Source organism: Ctenocephalides felis, unplaced genomic scaffold (assembly GCF_003426905.1).
Source record: "Ctenocephalides felis isolate EL2017-DRISC unplaced genomic scaffold, ASM342690v1 CF-g0.4_SCAFFOLD_00845, whole genome shotgun sequence".
NCBI classification, from domain to species: domain Eukaryota; kingdom Metazoa; phylum Arthropoda; class Insecta; order Siphonaptera; family Pulicidae; genus Ctenocephalides; species Ctenocephalides felis.
In genome coordinates this window covers 43,385,969-43,407,917 of record NW_020536999.1, presented here as the reverse complement: position 1 = coordinate 43,407,917, position 21,949 = coordinate 43,385,969, and the positions used below count along the sequence as shown (strand labels likewise).

Genomic DNA, 21,949 nt, shown 5'->3' with positions numbered 1-21,949 from the left:
ACCTCATAGAAATGAAACTTTGGGAAAGTTACTAGAATTGTGCTATTTTTTAAGAACTAATATAAAATTCAAGGTTTGCTCTAAGTACTTAATCCTAAGATTTATTTCTGTATAATTATTTTGATTCAATATAAAAGTTTTTAACTTAAATAAAAGTTATATATCCTATTATTCATATATTATCTGATAATAACAAATATACAAATAAATGCCAATTAAGATTTTGGTTTCATCATCTTTTAATCACATACATACTTGCCTCTTCATACAGCCTTTGATGTATGATTTCTTCCATTTCTATTTACAGTTTCATTAGACTCAGCACTAATCATTCCTATAAAGTAAAGTAAACATTATGATTTGTGACAACTGAAATTATCTGAATATTATTATAAAATGTAAAAATTATGATAATATTAAATATATAATATTTTCCTCAACTTCATTTTGAAAACTGAATGTTTGATAAACAATAGATACATTTTATGAACAAATTTTTTGAATTCATACTACTTTAGTTAATTTATGAAAAGTTAGTTCACTAGCCTTTACTCAACTTCCGAGAATCATCCCGTCTATTGGCATGTGAATTGTATTTATTCCTGTATGGTGATGTTGGAGGGCTGATATCAGTCTCTGTATCATAAGGCGAAATAGGCCTCCTGTAATCTGGACTATAAGCTCTAGAATCTGGACTATAAGCCCTGCTTTCTGGACTGTAAGCCCTTGATTCGGGTGAGTATCTCTCGCTAGCCATGCTGGGTGAATAGTGTCCTCTACGTTGTCTTGGGGGACTTGGTAATCTTCCTAATGGAGGAGGTCGCATGTCACCCATGAATGGGGGCATGAAATGTGGTGGAGGTGCTGCATGATTTCCTATCGGTGGGGGAAGGAATGGTGGAGGTAGAAATGGTAATGGAGGTGGTGGAAGAATTGGAGAAACAGCAGAATTCATGAGAATTGGTGATTGAGCTGATAGTTGAACTTCCAATGGTGAGGAACCTCCTAAAATTATAATTATAAGTATACATCAAATAATAATTACATATAAAATTTTATTCATTCACATATTTTTACTTATAAATATGCAAATGAACCTTATTGGGAATGAAGCTTGTTTCTTAAAAAACAAACAAGAATGGTATTCATTCAGTTTTTGTATATTTATCATGTTAGATATCTTAAGTATTTGAGATGATATGATAACTTACTTTTCTGCATGTTTTCTTGTTCGACAAGTGAAGTAAGCTTTCTTCGTAAAGAACTTGCTTCCTGTCGGCTTTCTTCGAGTTTTCGTTGCGTTTGACGAGAGTTTAGCCATGCTTCGTGGATCCTACTCTCCAGAGCAGTTACTTGGCTTCGATGTGCTGCGGCCTGTTGCTCAATTTCTGAGTGCAGGGATTGATTTTGAGATCTTCAAAATACAATAATTTTGTTATTATTATAATTTTAACAATATGTAAATAAAATATCATAATTTTATACAATAATAGAAATTTTATAATAATTATAGTCCTACTTTAATGATTGGATTTCATCTTGCATTGAGTGTAAGCGTTCTACTGTGCTGGTTGCTTCTCCTTGTTTTTGTTGCCATAATGCTTCTTGTATACCAAGCTCTCTAGAGATAAATAAAACACATGAAAGTTTAGATTACATATTTAAAATATAAATAGATATTATATAATATATTAGATTACTTCTGTAATTGCGTTTCTTTTTCTTTAAAATATCCAGACAAAACTTCCAAACGTGTCTGAGCTTCCATTTTATCTTTTTCAGCTTTATGATGCTCTTCTTTTAATGCCTCTATTTCATTCATTAATGTCTAGAACAATAATAAAATATTTTTATTTCAAAATATGCAGTCATATAAATTCAAATAAATTAACAATTATTCTAATAATGTACCTTTACATTTTCTTCTAATTTTTTTTTCAACAAAGATTCTTGTGCATCATGTTCTTTCAAAATTTGTAACTCAGTTGTTGTTCTCTGTAAATCTGACCGAAGTCCAGCAATATCAGCTAATTCTGTAACATCTAGTTGACTTCCACTTTTTAGTTTTTTTATACAGTCCTAGAAATAAATTGAAATTCATAAGAAAAATTCTTGAAAAGCATTAATTTAAACTGAAAATCTACCTCCAAAAGCTGTACTTGATTTGTTTTAGTATATAAATCTCTTTGGGTTTCAGTCAAAACAGATCGAACCTGCTGAATTTCATATGCATTTTCTTCCCTAATTTTTAATAGTTGATCCTGAAGAGGTTGCAGCTGCTCTTGGTATTTCAATTGCTCTTCCTAGAAATATACATCACATTAAAAAAAAATGAAATATATATTTTTAGTATAATATATTATGGATAATACCTTGAGCAATAAATTTGAACTTTTTTCTTGATTTAGCAGTTTTTGGGCTGTTTCAATTTGTTTTTCATATTCGTTTAATTTTGATTGTAAATCATTATTTTCTTTATTTCTTGTAGCTAAAGCAGCACTCATTGAATTTATTGTTTCTGAAATGGCATGTAATTGAATTATAATATAATAAGAATAATTTTGTTGGACATAACGATTAAATATCTTTTAGTGTTTACTACCTTTTTGTTCATTTAATTGCAATTGTGCATGTTCCATACTTTCAGCGATAGTATCCCCTTTTTGAGCAGTCATCATCATATCCTGAAGCATTTTATTTAATTCCAATCCAGTCTCAGTAGCAGCTTCAAATTCCTTTTTAAAACAAAAATAATATTAAATTTAGATTAAATTATTTAGTTTTTCACAGAATTGAAAATAAATATTATACCTTTTGCAAATCCATTAATTGCCTCTCTTTATCTAAAATAGTAGCTTCTAATTTTTTCTTTTCTTCTTGAAGTGAAATGACTTCTTCATTAGAACCAAATGCACCTTCTTTGATGCTTGTAAGTTTAGTTTGTGTTGAATCTAGTTTTTCCCTTAATATTTCACACTCCTTAGATGATACCATCAGCGCTTGTTCAAGTGTATTAACTTTCCTCAATAAACTACCATCCTACAAAATTATATTATATGAGATATTTATCTATTTGAAAAATAAGAGAAAGAGATTTTTTTTAATTTTGTTATATAATACTCACTTGTCTCCATTTCTCAATAAAATAATATCCCAGAGTAAATATAAGAACAGTGACTGCTGTTACACTTAAATAGATAATAGTTGTACCAGAATTTACTATCATATTATCAATGGACGAAGTTGAAAATAATGTATCTGATTCTACTAAAATGTTTGAAGCCTTGCAATTATCTGCTGCACAAACTTCTTCATCTAGGCCAAAGATAGAAAAATAAATAAAACTAGATTAGATAATATAATATCTAAATTGATAGAATCTTTTACAAATAAAATTTACCTCTACGCATTCGTGACAACAAAGCATCATGCCCATCATCCAACATGTGGTTCAATTCCTCATGATTGTCTGGCTTTATTTCAATACTTTCGGGTTTTGTAAATATTAAATCATGCACCCAACCAAAAAAGCTAGTCTCCATTTCATTGCCAGAATTACTTTGCATTTCTTCTTGTTGTGAGTGTTCTATATTTTCTTTCAGATTTCCATAATTAATTTCTTCAACAGTTCCTTTAGCTTCTACTTTATTTTCTTCAATTTCAGTCATCAATTTTATTTCATCCTGTTTTAAAGAATCAAATTGCAAATTTTGTTCAATATCATTGATTTTATTATTAGTTTCAACATTTTCTGCTACACTATGATCATCAGAATTTTTTTTGAAAGGTGGATACAAGTCTTCTTGAAGTAATTTCAGAGAATCTTTTAAATTGTTGCTTATATCTTCATTGCTTCCTTTTAATAATGGATCATCAGCTAAATTATTTTGAATACCCGAGCTGGCAATATTTATATTGGGTGTCATAATTGGTATTTCTTGGTCTTGCATTGAATTGTCTTCTGATAAAGGTATTTCATTTATAACAGGTAAACCAGTATTTTTAACATGATAATCGATATTTAATAACTTATTATCTACAACAGGCATGTCAGAATTGATTCCAGCACCATTTAAAGGAGATGGTTCAATGATTTCATTAACAATAACTTCTGAAGATTTTTTGATATCAATATTACTTGGTGGAATATCATGAGCACTAACAAAAGGCAAACTTGTTGTAACAGATTCCGCGATAATCATAGATGGTTGACTTGTACTGAGTTCTTCTGAATCAATAGGCAAATCTTGCACTACTGTATTATTTATTTGTGCTGATAGTTCAACAGCATCATTTTTTATTTCCGGCTCCGCTTTCAACAAGTCTTCAGAGTTTTGAACTTCTTTTTTAATATCATCTTTTATTGATTCAGAACTAGCATTTGCAATAATTACATCTTCTTTAGCAATATTTTCATTTAACAGTACACTTGGAATTTCCAATACATTCTTTTGCTCGTCAACAACAGTCTTGATATCAGCCTCACTACCATCTGAAACATTATGCATTATATTTTCTGTCTCTGCAGAATTTTGTATTCTTTCTAATATCACATCCTGGGTTTGCAATGTACTTGCTTGTACCTCCTTTTCAATAATTTCTTCTGATGATAAATGCTTGACATCAATTTTGATTCCATCTTCAATATTTTTTGAAATATCATCTACAACAACTTTTTCTTCTAAATTAGGAGCAGTTAATATTTCCTGTTTAATATCTACTACATCTTCTGGAGTTGTAAGTTGATTTGCACCTAATTTTGGTGCATCATTTATTTCTAAATTAATATTCAATTTATCTATACTACCTACACTAATTATTTTGTCATCTGCCAAATCAGAGTTCACATTAATGTCCACTTTATTTGTTTCATAGTTAGAATTTGTTACATTTTCTGGTACAGTTTTTCATTCAATGTTTCTTTGATTATAGTATTTACTTCTTCAGTTTTTGGCAGTGGTGAATCCTGCAGAAGCATTTCATTGCTTGTCGAATCTTTTGAAGATTCGGACAAAGAATCTTCAATATTTTGCTCTGGAACTATAGTTGTTTTCAATGTAGTAATTTCATCAGATGTTGTAAAAGAATCTTTGTCCTCATCTGAATAATAGATGGTGGTTTGACCAATAACTTCATAATTAGTTGGCTCTGGTTTAAGATCATGAATTTTGTCTGCTTGATCCTCTGCAGTATTTTTAATTTCAACAGGAGGAGCCTGTAGCTCTTCTGTTTTAGTTTCAACGATTGTTTCAGGAATGTTGCTTTTAACATCAGAAGCATCTAATTTAACATTTACATCAACAATAAAATCCAAATTCCTTTTCAATATTTTATCTTCCCTTACAAAACGTTTAGGAACATAGCCTCTCACACCATTAATTTCAACCCCCCATAGATCTTCTCTAGATCCTGCAGACTTTGAAAAAACTATCACTTTAACGTTTTTCTTAAAAGATAAAATATCTCTGTCTCCACTTGGGTAATCTACAAGAGTTCTGCCAGTAGATACTGGTTCTAAAAATGAAAATAGAATGAACAGTAATTAATAAAATAGAAAGAGTTAATAGTAAAATAAGGGCAAACTTTTTGAACAGAATTCGGGTCATACACATTAACTTAAGAAATAATATTTACCTAGACATGCAGGATCTCCACATTTTCGTTTATCCGATAATACACACAACGTTGTATTAACTAAACTCAATAATAATATAGAAATTATAACATACGGGGAAAACTTCATTTTCTGGCTAGGCCACATCACTCAGTTTGACAATTACATTGTAAAACTGATATCACGACATCTAGTAATATTTAAGAAAAAGAACTTTGCGCAGTATTGCCATGTGCGACATATGTGACTTGGATAACAGATTTTTTAAATCTTTATTGAATAATTATTTATAACAAATATTTCGTATATAATAAAATCTTATAAATATATATATATATATATATATATATATATGTCGATTATATGTCCGTGTATTTTTTTAGGAATGCACCGAATATTCGGTTACTATTTGGTATTCGGCATATTAGGCACTGCTTAGATTTTCGGCCGAATACCGAATAGTAACTTACTATTCGGCCAAATAGTTATAATCAAAGGTGCATTATAAATACATTTATATATATATATATATATATATATATATATATATATATATATATAGAATTTTATGATATGAGTGGAACGAATATTAATTGTTTAATATGAACAAAACAGCACTCAGATTTGTTTAACACAACTTTATTTTATGATTACAGACGTTTCGAGACCATGGTGTGTCTCATCTTCAGTGTAATTTCAAAAACAGTTACTTATATACTACACATTCTTTAATAATTTATTTAAATTTTATTTACACAGTACTGTGTCAAGCATTGCAAGGAATAGTTGGTGTTTTTTGTATACCAAAAATTAAATAAAATTTAAATAAATTATTAAAGAATGTGTAGTATATAAGTAACTGTTTTTGAAATTACACTGAAGATGAGACACACCATGGTCTCGAAACGTCTGTAATCATAAAATAAAGTTGTGTTAAACAAATCTGAGTGCTGTTTTGTTCATATAAACATTATATAAATATATTATATATATATATATATATACAGTGGCGTCGGAACCAAATTTTTGATGGGTGGGCTCGTTTTTTTTTTTTTTTTTTGATAGACAGCCAGTGGGCTCGTTTTTTTCTTTTTAGAGATATTATTAGTCCACATATTTTTTTCTTTTAGAGTATATTATTAGTCCACATAATTTTTTCAAATTGATGGGTGGGCTGAGCCCCCCCATCAAAATTCATGGGTGGGCTCAAGCCCACACAGCCCACACGGTTCCGACGCCACTGTATATATATACGAGGTCTGTTCAAAAAGTTTTCGTAATTTTCGTTTTTTCAAAAAATATTTATTTATTCGTCTAGTCCCCCCCAGATATAATACACTTATGCCAGCGTTTTTTCCAATTTTCGAAGCACCCTTGATATTCACTTTTTGATATGTCTTTGAGCACTCTCGGCGATTTTCTTCAATCGAGGAAAACCGCCGTCCTTTCATGGGTCTCTTCAACTTTGGGAATAGGAAAAAGTCACACGGAGCCATATCTGGTGAATTTTTTGCACTTTGCAACACTTTATTTCATTTTTTACGCAAAATTTAATACAAATTCTTTGACTTTTTCAATTCTTCCATTGTAAAATCGCCGAGCTCAGAAAAACACGTCGAACCTTAGCGACTACCACAGACAAAGTAAACAGTGAATATAGCTGAAAATTTCATCATACTTTAGGGGCATGTATACCAACACAATAAAAAAAAAATTTTGACAATCAGACACTCCAGACCCGCGAAATTTAATTATTAGTAATTCCGGGTACTTTTTGAACAGACCATGTATATATATATATATATATATGTGTGTGTGTGTGTGTGTGTGTGTGTGTGTTTAATTTAAGTTAAAAAGTCGGGCGTTACATCAATAAAAATAGTAAGAGTTTTTAGAAATTTATTTATAATCCATACGTTTTGGCTAGCATCTTAGCCTTCATTCAGTGGCAATCAATTTAAATATAAAAATTAAAACTAAATATATATTATGTAAGAAATTTCATAGAAAAACAATAGTAATAATAATAATAAACACTTACAATTTTGTTACCTAAACGAAAACATTATTACATTATTAACCCATGGTATGAATATGTGCACATTGGTTAACAATATGTTTTTCAACATCACAGATGGTAAAACACACAAATAAACATGATAACTTAACAAGTTGTCGAAACTATGTATTTACTCTTCGGAGTTTAGGATAGAAATGTCACATTTTTCTCAAAGCAGTTTTTAGCATGTGTTGATATTTTTTGGAAAATTTAAAAAGCGATGGGATTTTGTTATTTTTTAAGAAATTTTGACACGCCATTAAGAAACCATGTGTTCGTTTCGTTCAGGGCCGTATTGTCTAATTGTTCGTTTATGACCCTGTCGTTATGTAATTGCAAAAACAACCCTTCAGCAAATCTTTTAATTGCATTCTCTTCAGAATGAAAAATTTTTGGGTTGAAAAAATCTATATTATGATTAAATTATTTATATGCTCGATTAACATGGTTTTGAATTGTTTGGGATTTTTTGAGTTATTATTATGTTGATAAAGACGGCCTCCATTGTTTGGGATTTTTTGAATGAAGACATAAAAATAACTCAAAATAACTCAAAAAATCACATATATATATATATATATATATATATATTTATTTATATATTTATATATTTATATATAAGCCTTTACAATGACGGTTTATGGCCAGTTTTTTTCATATTAAATTTTAGTGCAATGAAATATGCAATCTTTTCAACTTCCAGCCAATAACTTAAAGATCCAAATAATTGGACATTATAATTTTTAACATTTATTAAAAAGATACGTTTGTAATGATACATATAATTAAAGAATGATAAAAAAATAAAATGGTTTTTCTCAATTCATTTTGCATTTAAGCAATAAAATTCTTATTATTATATAAATTCGTATTACATTTTAGTCTTCAATCAGAAACAAAAATTAATAAAGAAAAGGAATTCTATTCCTCGTCTTCTCTTCTTGGTAGCAAACATCTGTAATAACATCCTTGCAAACAACATTTACGATTTTCAGGGCATTGTGCATCATGTTGACACTCCTGTCTTAAACTTAAGACACACCATAATTGGTTTGATGCGGTTATTCCTGTCGTTTCCGGTTGTGCTGGACAACGCCCAGGTTTACCTGCGTTAAAATAAAACATCTATAGTATTTTTTCACGTTAATTAAAAGTATATTGTATAGTGTCTCGGATCACTAACGGTCTAAGCAATTTGCGTCTGGTATGCAAAGTTTGAACAAAGTTTTAGAACAATCGCATTTATGGCATCCGTGATAGTTTTGAACATTCATTCTGCAATGACCTGAGAAAAACATAATGCAACTGAATGCCTTAATGTTAAAATTATTAAAACTATAGTGCAAATAGTGTATATTCATTACTTATTAAATTGTTGCATTGCAAAGGCATGCATCTAGTCCTTCTTCCTATACAACCACACCAGGTACAACTATCGTAGAAGAATAGACCATCCGGCATGCATTTTCTATGTCCCAGACCTGAAAATAGTAAAATCAAATTTTATCAAAATTGATTTTTTAGTGATCAGCATATTTTTGGATTAGTTTTGTTTATCAAAATATTTAGATTTTTTAAGATAATTATATTATTTTTAAAATAAGTATAATATATAATAATAATCTAGTAAAATGAACCATTATTAAAGACCCAGAAAATTCTAAGTGTTGTATTTGAAACAAGATGATTTATGAATATTTTATTAAAACATGATTTGCAAAATATTCAAGACAAACCCTCTTGAAAAGCAGTTTCGACACATATAGAACGATTTCCTGATTTATGGCATCTGTGAGTATCCGTAAAGATAAGAGCGGGCAAATTTAATCTTTCTGAAATCATAAGAAGATTTTTACAAATTATATAAACTTATATATTTGTGAATATATTTCTAAAAATAAGTACAATTAAATTACATGCTTATGCCTTTAATAATTCTCAAAGTTTTGCATATGAATTTAGAGCGCTTATTACGTATTATTTAAATGTACATTCTACATAATAAATGCTGTAATAAATAAAAAAATAATTTAACTCATATATTTCTAAAAATAAGTACAATTAGATTATATGCTTGTATTTAATAATTCTCAAAATTTTGCATATGAATTTAGAGCGCTTATTACGTACTATTTAAATGTATATTCTACATTTATATAAATGTATTAAATTTATTCAAAATATTATCGTATAACTACAACACTCATGTTTAGTGAGGAAATTGGGGGATGCCCACGAGTGCTGGACACCCAAGGTTATTTATAAATAAATCAAAAAATATTTTACAAAATGTTTATTAAATTATGACTTATGTTAGATAATAAAGTTAGAAATCAAACTAAATTATTAGAAACGCAACCTTTGCTAAAAATAATTAATACTATCAATCAAACTTTGGTAACAAAAAATATGATTTTAAAAAGTGGCACCTAGTACCGTACATTTCAAAATAGCCTGCATTGAATACATATGTAGCCATTTCTACACTCTGGAATGTCTGCACATGTGTGTTTGACGAATATTCTTAGATATTGCAAAAAATCACTATTTATCCACTAGCTCAAAATATCATATACTAATTCTGAATTTATTGCTATTAGTATACAATGAGCTACTTATTAAATGATAAATTAACAAAATTGGAAAGATCTTCAATCATATTATGAATTAAAAACTGTGTGATAATATATGCAGCCACTTCTAGTGAAATGTACTATTTGAAAAAGCTTTCGATAAAAATATTGTGCAAATAATAATTTTAAATATATTCCTGTAAAAACTTCTTATTGGATATAAAAAATCGGTAACTAAAACTTACGTGAAACATATTTACATGCGGATACATCTTTAGTACAAATAGGTTTTCCGGTATCTGAACACTGGCAAGTTTTACATGTTTCCTTCCAAGTTTCTCCAGGTATACAATCTGAAATAACAAAGTATTTAAATTCGTAAAAAAGGCAAACATTTTATAATATACTTCCTTTATACGATATAGAAAAATATACGTTTTTCATATGAAGTAATAAATATTATATAATTATATATACACTATGTAAAATATTTTTATATTCTATATATATATATATAAATATATATATATATATATATATATATTATATATATATATTTGTGTATTCATGTAAACACACGATTGTATATAAGATCTATTATTTCTTCATATTTCTATCAGGAAGCCGCGGGGTATGTGGTTTTGATTATTTCTGGGTCTACGGGGGATTGCAAATGATTGACAGCAAAAATAATTAACAAAGACTTGAAAATATATTATTTTATGTACTTAATTCACTTTTGCAATGTATTATAATGATAAATTTATAATTATAAAATATTCTTATATTGTATCAACATATGTACAAAATTCAAGTTGACAATGTAAATAGTTTTCATAATTTGATAAATTGGTATTTTTGAAGATTAAAAAATTTAATTGTTATTAAAAATATATTTAATTAACATAAACAAAAAATAACTTTATTTAGAGATGAATATATTACTATATAAAATTAAGTAGATTGATGATGAGTTTATGCATTTATTAAAAAATATTATTTTCATCAAAATTGTTAATATTTTCACGTAATTCACAACTCACCACTAGTCAGGTAATCGATTAGAATAAATTCAAATTTAGGTATAATGGATAGTAATACGACAGTCAAAACCTTCAGTTCCATAATTGTTTCTAATATTTGAAAATGTATTTCTAATTTCTGAAAAAGAATTTCTATAATTATACACATATTTATAATTTATGCACAGAAACAATTATTATTGAAAACAACTATACATTTCCACATATCAGTTCATTTTAAATAAATATAAAATCAATAATTTCATAGATGCAACAAAATTAGAAACAGATTTATTTAATAAGTGTTACTTATATTATTTAATATTTACATACTTAATATTTACATACTCACAACAGCAAGTTCACGTCACTTCTTCAATTTTTTTAGATAGAATTTTAATCTATTTTTCGCAATGTACACTTTTTCTTTCTATAGTAATTTATCTCATATTGTCATTAATTTGATGATATTGCTAAGAATTGATTATCACAAGAAAATGATCTTTTTGTAAAAATATAATACATATATTATGTAAAAGTTTTTTTTATTTATCAGAATTTGTTTGGCATTCTTGCAAACTACATGTGTTTAATCTGATATTGGCTGTACTACTGCGTTCATATTTCAATTTATTGAGCAATCAACGAAATAATTCATAACCACCAAATGTTTATTATTATTAAATATCCATTGACGTCCTGCAAAAGTTTGGGAATGTTACATTTTTCATATATTTATTTAGCAATTCATACTATAAACTAGATAAATCTAAGGAATTCATTTTGGTAATAATGCAATAGATAAACATTTATATCAATGTATCAATCTATATCGTCAAAATATGTGAATTTAATTCTATATGTAGGCATTAAGTTATTTTTTTTTCAATTTGTTTTAATATTATTTACAATGGCTGATCTTAATTTAAAAAAAAAGAGTGCGCGTAAGGATCACACGCGATTGAAGTAAAACTTGTAATATTGTATGAGTAGGCAATTAAGATAAAAATAAAAAAAACATCATATTTGAATTTTAAAATCATTTATAATAATCAATATAACAATCAATAACACAGTTTAAAACAACAGCGATAGATTAATTGCATATATGATATTGCATATATGATATAATAGGTTTGTGATAACTAAAATGAGAGACATAAATTTTGCTTTGTAAACTATGTACATTCTCGAGAAAACTGCATCAATAGTCGTGCCATATCTTGTGGTTGATTCAAATGGAGAATTATTCATTGTTAAATTAAATTTATTATTTAAAAAATCAATTAATGGTTGAGATTCTTCTGAACGAAAATTGACATTGAAATCTCCAGCAAGAATTAATGGTATCTCGTTGTGATTAGTGTTTAAAAGTTTTGCACCCTCATAAGAAAAATGAAGTAACTGCTGATGAAGAAATTTAATAATATTTGATATGTTTTTATGGGAGAAATGTAAAGGACGACTATAATTAATGTTTGATTCTGTGTGTGTAATATCACCTACTTGTGTAATTTCATTAGGAATATCCAGTAATATCGTTGGCGCAAGAAACTGCATAGGAGTCGCATTATGAAGAGTATCTGAACATGAATGATAGACAGCTACACCACCTGCTCTTGAGTCCGATCGTTTGTATTGAGTAATGCAGTAATAGTTCTGAATATCAATTCGTTCTTCATTATTAATCCAAGTTTCCGAAAATAACAAAAACGTACAACGTTGTAGCACTTTATCTTGCAGATCAGGCCAATGAGCTCGTAAACTTTGGCAGTTAAAGGAAAACAATGAAATGTCGTTCAAACTTATTATCTCACTCAATTTTTCTTCTTGTGTTATTAATCTACAAGTTGAAAGTCTTTGGAATTCAGTTTTTAAGTTCATTAATCCTGCTGGCCGTTTTCTTCCATGATAAAATTTTTTGAAATGATGAACAATCCATTAATGCTGGTAACTCGTGATAATGCAACATATAGAAGCTGCTGATTATATGTTTTATTGTATTCATATACAATTTTATCAAAAGTACCACCTTGTGATTTGTGTATTGTGAGTGCACAAGCAGACACTAAAGGAAAATGATTTCTTTTGACAAATATGATTTTATTTCTATTCATTGGAATAGATGAAGATCTCCTGAGAATCGGCACAGCTGTCCTACTGATATTAAGAGTTTGAATATGATGTGCAGCTTTCTTCTTATTTTGTTACCTATCTTACCAGGAAATTCAAACCATAAACGTAGAAGTTCATCATTATCGCCACGTTCTATGTACACTAATTTACCTACACAACCATGAGCTAAGCCATCACTTACATCAATATTAGTTGTTATAATGTAAAATTTATTCAGAACTAAAATTATTTCATACGGCAAACCCCCGGTATCAATAACCGATTTTTGTGAAACTGCTGACGAATGTATGATTGTTGATCTGTCGCATGGCAACCTACACAAATATCTGTGGCAGTAGATATTATTTTGTCTTCAACGAGATTCAGTATAAATTTATTATATTCCATGACACATTTATTCTCTAAGAAAAGTCTTATTCCATGAGGACATAATACGGCAACCTCTTCTTTTGTAAAAAACGTAATTCAATTAATGCAAGTTCATATAGGGTTTAGCGCTCGACTTACGCATGACATGACGGGAGTGGATACTCGCGACATCAGCGCTTATGGCGTCGTAGTGTTCAACTTCACGTTGGCGTTTTCGTTGCATTTGTACGGATTTACACCCGTGTAGCCTAAAGAAATTTTTACACCCATATCGCGCCTAAAGAAGTTTTACTTCAAAAAAGTCAAATATATTATCTCATTTAATAAACTAAATTTAAATTTAAAATAAAGTAGACTTAGGCTCCACAGGTAAACCGATATTTCAAAAGCAAATAAAGTGTTAGGAATTATTTAAAACCATGGTTTTAAATGCCAGCGCAAAGCTTCATTTGATTCTTTTTATACCACCCCAAGCTTTTATAGAGGTTATATGAAAAAAAAAAATTAAATTTAACAATACAAATAAAAAAATAAAGCGAAAACGAAATTAACAAACAATCAAAAAACGAAAGAAATTAATTTTTCTCTTGAAAGCGATGTTGTAAAAATTAAAATGATGACTGGTTATACATCTTTTTCCCTCTATTTTCAAACATGCATGTTTGCGCTGGCAATTTGTTAGAACAAATAGTAAATAAAAAGGTAAATTATGTTAAGAAAAGTAATTTTACAAAAGAAAAATTAAACAAATAGTTATTCCAACTCTGTAGAAAATGTACACATAAAATTTATATTTTACTTTGGTTGAATAATGTAGCTATTATATCGTAATTTTTAACCCAGATAGATGTTTGTTTGATATGTGTTATTTGTTGTGAAATAATTGCTTTGGTTTTTACATTATAATTACTCAAAGTCAAATTGGACTGATTTAAGATTAACACATTTGAATAACTAAATTATTTGTATACACACCATAAGCACTATTATTACCTACTAAGAGCTTGAAAAAGTAAATTTGTATCAAAATTTAATACAAAGGAGTATATGTAACAATAATACAATGGAAGCTTAATTAACTTCATAAATCCGAAATCTTAGTAAATCAAAAAATAAAACTACATTTGAAATTAAAATAATTATTTTTTTGATGGATAAATTATTAACTATTAGATTTAATGTATACAATTTTTAATTTTAAATAAATGTTGACATTTACTATCAATATTTCGACCTGTCAAACTCAATGTAAATTAATTTGGTTAAAGATTAATAAGCGACGCTGAAAATAAACCTCGTCAAGTTAACTTTTGATGTCAACGTGATATTGATTTTCCGTCAATTATTCAATATTGCATTACAGTTGATGTTAATTTGCACTTGACGACTATATATTTATATGCTAAATAAATGACGTTAATTAATAGTTGTGCGAGTCACCCGCCTTTCGCCTAGGTAGGCCGTTATCATATTTTACCCTAATTGCCATTTTATCGCAAGGTGTATCAAATGAATTTAATTAAACAATAAGCGTACTATTCCATTCATGGAAATCATTCATGAATAGTCTGAAACTTGAGTAAAATATACTACTTTTGATAGTATAGTCAACATTCTTGTTGTTAAATAAAATATGTACTCTGGGCGAAGGCTTTAATCAAGACCCCATACGGTGGAAATAATTTTGGATGTAATACACCAAATATTACGCGGTTTTATGTAATATATAATACAATGTTTCTCAAAATATTGCACTTGTAAATGTAAGTGCTATTTTATCTTAAGAAAAGATGCCAAAACTTTTTAACATATGCAAAAAATTTACATCTATCAATTATAAGTGTTAGAATATATCCCATTATTCCAAGCTCAAAATAATTTAAAGGTAAACCATTATTAGGCACATTATATTTTAGGATGTTTGTCAAGGTCAGAAGTTCATGAAAAATTTCCTCAAAATAATCAAAAGATTTTTTTCAAACATTAATTATAAAGCAACGGCCCAGATCATTACACTAATCAGCATAATTCCCAGCTAATATCTTTGTAGCCGAATAATTTTGCAATATCAGGACAGGCCTTATACTTATCTTAAATGTGATTTTAAAAAAACAAATACTTTTTAAAAATACAATTGAGTTAAAACCTTTATATTTTAAAAAAAAAATTTTTTTTTGCACATTTCAGTAAAAACTTTATTATTATAAATTTATTCTGCTTTTACTCATGATGTCTTATGATATTACATCCTATATTTTTTTTTATATGTGTTTTTGCTTTGGGCCATGAATAAAATACTATTCAATTTTTTTCATAAGTAATTTAAAATAAGAATCACTTATTTGTTCGTATTCATATATTTTGTCAATTTTCGTGATATTGAAAATAAAGGTTCAAAATTTTTAATGTAAGAGACTATTTTAGAATTTTGTATTTGGCAAGTTTCTCATTTATAACCTATTGTTTCATATAAGTATACTCGTATATATCATTTTCAGATATTTGATGGGTGTTGTAATTTCATTATCAATTAATTGCAAAGATTTCATTTAAATCTGTACTTTTCGAATACGCGAGAAAATCCGGAATAAAAGATCTAAATCCGATACAAATATTGCTTGTAGAAAAATGAAATGAGTTTTGAAATATTTGGGAAATTTTGAATTTTTTTCAAAGCAATCGTACTGCTTTAGCTGCAGAGAGACAAAATATCGAAGCGCGTAAGCGTCGCGTCGCCGTCTAACAGACAAACTATGTTACGGAACCCTTAGAAATATAAACAAAATTTAAACATATTATTGAAATCTCCATAAAATATCTGATAATTTGATGTGCCTGTGTCTAATGATCATTTTTGACCGCCAAATTGCATTTTTTTTACTTTTTTAGACCTGTATGTCCAAAATTTCAATCAGTTTTTCATCAATCATGTCAATACAAGTAAAATGTTTTTGAATTATTAAAATCGGATGCACCGATAAAAACTGAGTTACCGTTTGTGGCACTTTTTGCCCCGTATCTTCGAAATGGCTAAACCTGCTTTTGCGAAAAACTAATCAGCACGTCTCTTCATCAATAGAAATCGAATGTTTTTTGAATAATTAAGTGTTCCCGAAATCGTCGAAAAAAATGTAACCGCACACACACATATACACATACATCCATTTTTTCTAAGGTATGCCAAAATGTTCAGGAACACCTAAAACGTAAAGACATATAAACATTTTCATTTTCGATTTTTTTGCGATTATTATAACTTACCCTATGGGAAAATAATTATGTAAGTGGTTGAATGCTAAAAATGACAAAGCCAAATCAAATTTTTATCTACATTCTGAAATAAGTCAACAAGTTGATACGACATAACATTATCATCAGCAATACTACTCAAATATTTACTCTCACCTAACGGAAAAGTTGAAAATTTTCTTTATCCGGAATGATAATACATTAGATCATATGAAGTCATAAAACTCGGTGATGTTCTTCTAACCGATGTGAAAGCCGTGAACATGCGCTCTTCATGTTTTCCGGCTTTTCCCGTCCCAAGATTTCCAACTTGACGGGATATCATTAGCGTAGACGAATCATGCGGCGCATATTTATATCCATAATGGATTCTATGCAACCGACATGCATGTTATACGTGCGTAGGCCGAATGTCGACATGCTTCTGGTCGAAATTATTATTTAGATAGTAATTTATGATAATGTATTAGAAGCTTATCGTAAATAGATTTTGTTTTGTCGCCGAAAACAGGCATTGAAATCGATATAAAATATGGTTACTCGACTCATTTTTGGACTCCGAGTTAGAATAACTCATATATATGGTTGAGCATCCGTAGATAAAAAGGTCTTCTACCAATATTTTAAAAGCAAGTCAATTTAAAAAATTTTCAACAACAATATTTGAAAGAAAATGGTAAAAAACATCTCAAATCTTACGACGTTGCTAACAGAAGATAAACGACAAATTTTGAAAATCCATAACAAAAGTATTTTCTTTCGTTGTTAGGATTTTTAGTTGTAAGCACTGTTTGCGAGGTTTCCATATAATTTCCAAGTATACGTTAGATAATTGTTTTATAAGATGTATTATTAATTAACTTCCCGTAGGATAAGTTATAGTAATCGCAAAAAAATCGAAAATTAAAATTTTTATATATCTTTACGTTTCAGAGGTTTCTGAATATTTTGGCATATCTTATAAAAAATGGATGTATGTGTGTGTGTGTATTTGTCGGATACAAATTTTCGTCGACGATTTCGGGAACACGGATGAAGCGATTTGAATAATTCAAAAAACATTCGTTTCGTATGCTTGGTACGGGAAGTTCTAGCAATGTGCCTTAAGGCACGGTGCCATGCGCCCCACTAGTTTTAAGATAGATTTACCACTTTTTTTATAAAACTTTTATAAAAGCTGGGTGGAGTAAAATGGACCAACTGAACTTTTACTCTGGCAAAGGTGAAAATAAAAAACGCAAATAAAACAGTAAATTTAGTTCGGAAAGTAATTTTATAAGAGATAAATTAAATAAATAAATATTCCATTTCTGCTGATGAATATTTCTGATTAAATACCAGATCAAGTTTATATACATTGCACCTCTTTTGAAAATGTACCCATAAAACTTATATATTTTGTATTGGTTGCGTAATGTAGCTAATAATATTCCGTAAAATCTTTTCAAAATTGAAAATAAGATATTGGACCTATTGCCTCCTGACCGTCGAATTTTGCTCAGCCTATAGGGTGAAAAGGACCCGGAGAAAAAACTTCTGACAAATTGAAAAAAAAAACATATTTCTACCATGATGAATTCTACCATTTTCATACCATGAAAGTTGTGAGTTTTACTGAACATATTGAAATAGCTGTTCGTGTGATATGTGTCATTTGTTGTAAAATAGGGGGTCAAAATCAAATTAGACCTTTGTGCCTCGCCCTAATATATATATATATATATATATATATATATATATATATATATATATCGTTACGATATAGTTTATAATATTCAATTTATATCAACTATATTTTGTATTATTAAGTTTTATCATGCTCTACATAAAATCTATTTAACAATTATAATCATTACGTATTTATTAATATATAAATGTTTTCAAAAATCTTTTAATTTTCACTAAAAATGCGCGATAAAAAGATTTACTGATAATGAGATAAAGGAGCAAAAAAAGTTCAAAATGAAGCTGTTAAAATATTTTTTTCATTAAAAAAATTTATCTGATATTTGATTGAGCAATGGAAAAAAAATTCAGCCATTCACCTTCAGTCACAGAGCCGCATACTACTTACTGGTTACTTTAGTTTTTTTTAATTCAATAATTTGTAATTATCTAGCAATAAATTGTGCATATGAATAGATTTAAGAGATAAGGATGTTAATAATATAAAATTATCCAAAGTATTATTTTTTTTTGAAAAAAAAACTAATATTTATCCAATAGTTATTAGGTCATAGTGTCATACCCCACCCACTACCCATAATTACAATTAATTAATTAACAATATAGATTATAACAATCGATTTAATTATTAAATTACTATCGAGGTGCATTTAATTCGCCGCTACTGTTAGGGGTTGTTGACGGGGGGCGTAACCTTGCATTCACGTGGTTGTACATCATCGTTAAAGCAACCAGTGTTGTTCTGAATCACGGTATAATCGGTTGATAAACCATAACAAATGATTTATTTATTTATTAGAAATTTATTATCAATATTAAGTATTTTTAATAATATTTAAAAGTAAAGAAATTGACAGCAGTGATTGATTGATTAAGATTTTTGCAACGTTTTGAGCCAATTTCTATATGCATAGTTTTATTAGAAAAAGTTCAATTACTAGAGGTATGTAGATTGTTATCTAATATATATATATATATATATATATATATACATATATATGATACATAATTAAAACCAAACGAAAAATATAATATGAATGAAGTAACAGAAATTAATTTAAACTAAACTGTTTTGATGTTTAAACATTTTTTAATTCGCTTTAACGCGTTTTCAGTCACATTTGTTACAAAAAATAATAAATTCAATTTGAACAATTAAATCAGAAATAATATATTTATATATTTATATATCGGTTATAACCGATAAAGCTCCTGGTGAATTCTTTGAGTCCAAGAAATAGAAGTTTTAAACATTACTTTAACATGTTGATCTCTATATCAATTATATGTGTTTGATGCTAAGAAGTTCTACATGTCAGATAAATATGTCTGACATACGCGAATTGGCAGAAAGGAAAAAAAAATTATTATGGGGCCTTGTCAGTCATGTATGTGTAACATTAAAAATAGTGTTTTCCCAAAAATTAAAAAAAAACACTTTTTTTGATACATTGAGTTTCCTTGATACACTATATGTTACCATAGCCCACATGAAATTTTTGCCTACATTAAATGCCTAAAGTTCATCTAGAAACAAGGAATAAATTATTTTAGGAGAAGAAATAATTTGATATAACTAAAATAAACTTTGAAAAATCGTGAATAAAAATGAGTTTTATTGATATCAGTAAAATAAAACAATAACATAAAGTTTCAGCAAATTAAAACAATCAATAATCTTATATTTATATGAATTACTACTCAGATAAATATACATCACTTTGGATAATATAATTGCAATCACGACTTTAAATATTTCGGTAGATAATTTAATATATGATAACATCAAATTACATTCACTTTATTACAATTATTCATTAATATAAGATAATTGTATAATTATCATAAGGAATTTTATTACTTTAGAAGCCCAGCAGAATTATTAATAGTTTTTAATAAATATTTGATTTTAGTTAATGATTTATATTTTATTTATAAAAATTTTTGGTGCATATAAACTGAGATAAGATATTGATATGCTCAAATAAATTTAATTAAAAAAACTGTTGACACAAGTCATTTATAAAGAATGCTAGATCATTATTTTTTAATTTACCAAACATTTGATCTCTTTCAGATCCTTTTTCAACACTCATTAATTTTTCATAACTTTCAAGTCGTTAGATATCTGCATACTTTTTTCTAGACAATGTAATTATGTATATTCATTATTAATTTAAAAATAGATTTTTTCATTGTTTAAAGTTTTATTGCTTTAGCATTTTGATCAAATATACGTTAAAAATTTAAAATCGAAGATTTAAAAAATAACGAGTGTATAATAAGAATATATATATACTTTCCAAATCCTCTAAACACAGTATTGCAAAGTATTATAGAATTTTTATGCGTTTGAGTATTGCTTTTAATGGCAGACAAACGAATTATGATAATTTATTCCGAAAGAATCAATTAAGTATTTTAATACGCTTCAATCGATCTTGAGCCAGGATTATTTGTAAGTATTTTTTGGCATTCCCCATCTAGTTGCAAAGAAAACACAATCTTGTTTCTAATATATTCCAAATTGAAAAACACTTGAATTATAGGTTTTCAGATCATTAACTTTTTGTACGTATTTTCACTTACCGATTTATTAGATTATACTCATATACATGCAAGCTTATACAAACATATAAAGAGACTTAGGTATTTGTAGTTGATTTTTGATTTATGAATTAATTGAATAGATTTTATAAAATATAGTGGAACATATTAGCATAGAAAACCACTTAAGTCTAAACAAGTAGATATATATATATATATATATATATATATATATATATATATCAACTAAAAGATTAGAAATTATTTTTCTTATCTTATATCATTTTCATGAAAACCAACATCTATAAATATTATAGGTTTTCAACAAAAATTCTAAAATAAAAAAAATCATATTATTATGTACAAAGATAGAGCTTTACCTACTATATTCCGGCTATAGTATGTAAGTATCTTATATTTGCCGTAGGCAAACATTCGTTTGTAACTATTAAACGTAGCAGATTGTTATATATGTCAGGATAAAAGTTTGTCTTTCTATCACATACAGAATATTGCGAATATCATAATTATTTTTTCTTTCCTTATACATACAAAATTAAACCCACGCTTGATTACATTCTTGTTCATTATACATAACATATATAACATATGTATCTGTATAGATTTATAGATTTTTAATTTTATTCATATTTATTAGTGATAAATAATTGCTGTTTATTTTCTTCGTTAAGTG

The 21,949-nt window shown here is 27.8% G+C and overlaps 2 protein-coding genes across 2 annotated transcripts; both read right to left on the bottom strand.

Moving 5' to 3' along the window:
- Positions 1 to 56: 56 nt before the first annotated feature.
- On the bottom strand, positions 57 to 5,774 carry LOC113383660 (transport and Golgi organization protein 1-like). Its single transcript, XM_026621915.1, has 14 exons — positions 5,635 to 5,774; positions 4,936 to 5,514; positions 3,401 to 4,894; positions 3,125 to 3,315; positions 2,812 to 3,039; positions 2,603 to 2,735; positions 2,373 to 2,518; positions 2,145 to 2,303; positions 1,912 to 2,079; positions 1,701 to 1,828; positions 1,520 to 1,621; positions 1,212 to 1,414; positions 547 to 1,005; positions 57 to 334 (listed from the first exon to the last, which is right to left on the bottom strand). Exons 1-14 carry the CDS (start codon positions 5,759 to 5,761, stop codon positions 264 to 266), a joined length of 4,188 nt encoding a protein of 1,395 aa, XP_026477700.1. The 5' UTR covers positions 5,762 to 5,774; the 3' UTR covers positions 57 to 263.
- Positions 5,775 to 8,562: 2,788 nt separating this feature from the next.
- On the bottom strand, positions 8,563 to 11,402 carry LOC113364003. Its single transcript, XM_026606466.1, has 6 exons — positions 11,290 to 11,402; positions 10,492 to 10,599; positions 9,410 to 9,505; positions 9,038 to 9,154; positions 8,857 to 8,958; positions 8,563 to 8,779 (listed from the first exon to the last, which is right to left on the bottom strand). Exons 1-6 carry the CDS (start codon positions 11,369 to 11,371, stop codon positions 8,595 to 8,597), a joined length of 690 nt encoding a protein of 229 aa, XP_026462251.1. The 5' UTR covers positions 11,372 to 11,402; the 3' UTR covers positions 8,563 to 8,594.
- Between the last annotated feature and the right edge of the window lie 10,547 nt (positions 11,403 to 21,949).

What these genes read in the sequence shown, in the direction of transcription:
- LOC113383660 (XM_026621915.1), bottom strand. Translation starts at nt 5,761, where the DNA reads ATGTGGCCTAGCCAGAAAATGAAGTTTTCCCCGTATGTTATAATTTCT. An exon ending in TGGAGATCCTGCATGTCTAG is followed by an intron (nt 5,515 to 5,634) that starts GTAAATATTATT and finishes TTTCATTTTTAG; the next exon opens with AACCAGTATCTACTGGCAGA. An exon ending in GATGAAATCCAATCATTAAA is followed by an intron (nt 1,415 to 1,519) that starts GTAGGACTATAA and finishes TGTATTTTGAAG; the next exon opens with ATCTCAAAATCAATCCCTGC.
- LOC113364003 (XM_026606466.1), bottom strand. Translation starts at nt 11,371, where the DNA reads ATGGAACTGAAGGTTTTGACTGTCGTATTACTATCCATTATACCTAAA. An exon ending in CGAAACTGCTTTTCAAGAGG is followed by an intron (nt 9,155 to 9,409) that starts GTTTGTCTTGAA and finishes TACTATTTTCAG; the next exon opens with GTCTGGGACATAGAAAATGC. An exon ending in GCAATGCAACAATTTAATAA is followed by an intron (nt 8,959 to 9,037) that starts GTAATGAATATA and finishes TGTTTTTCTCAG; the next exon opens with GTCATTGCAGAATGAATGTT.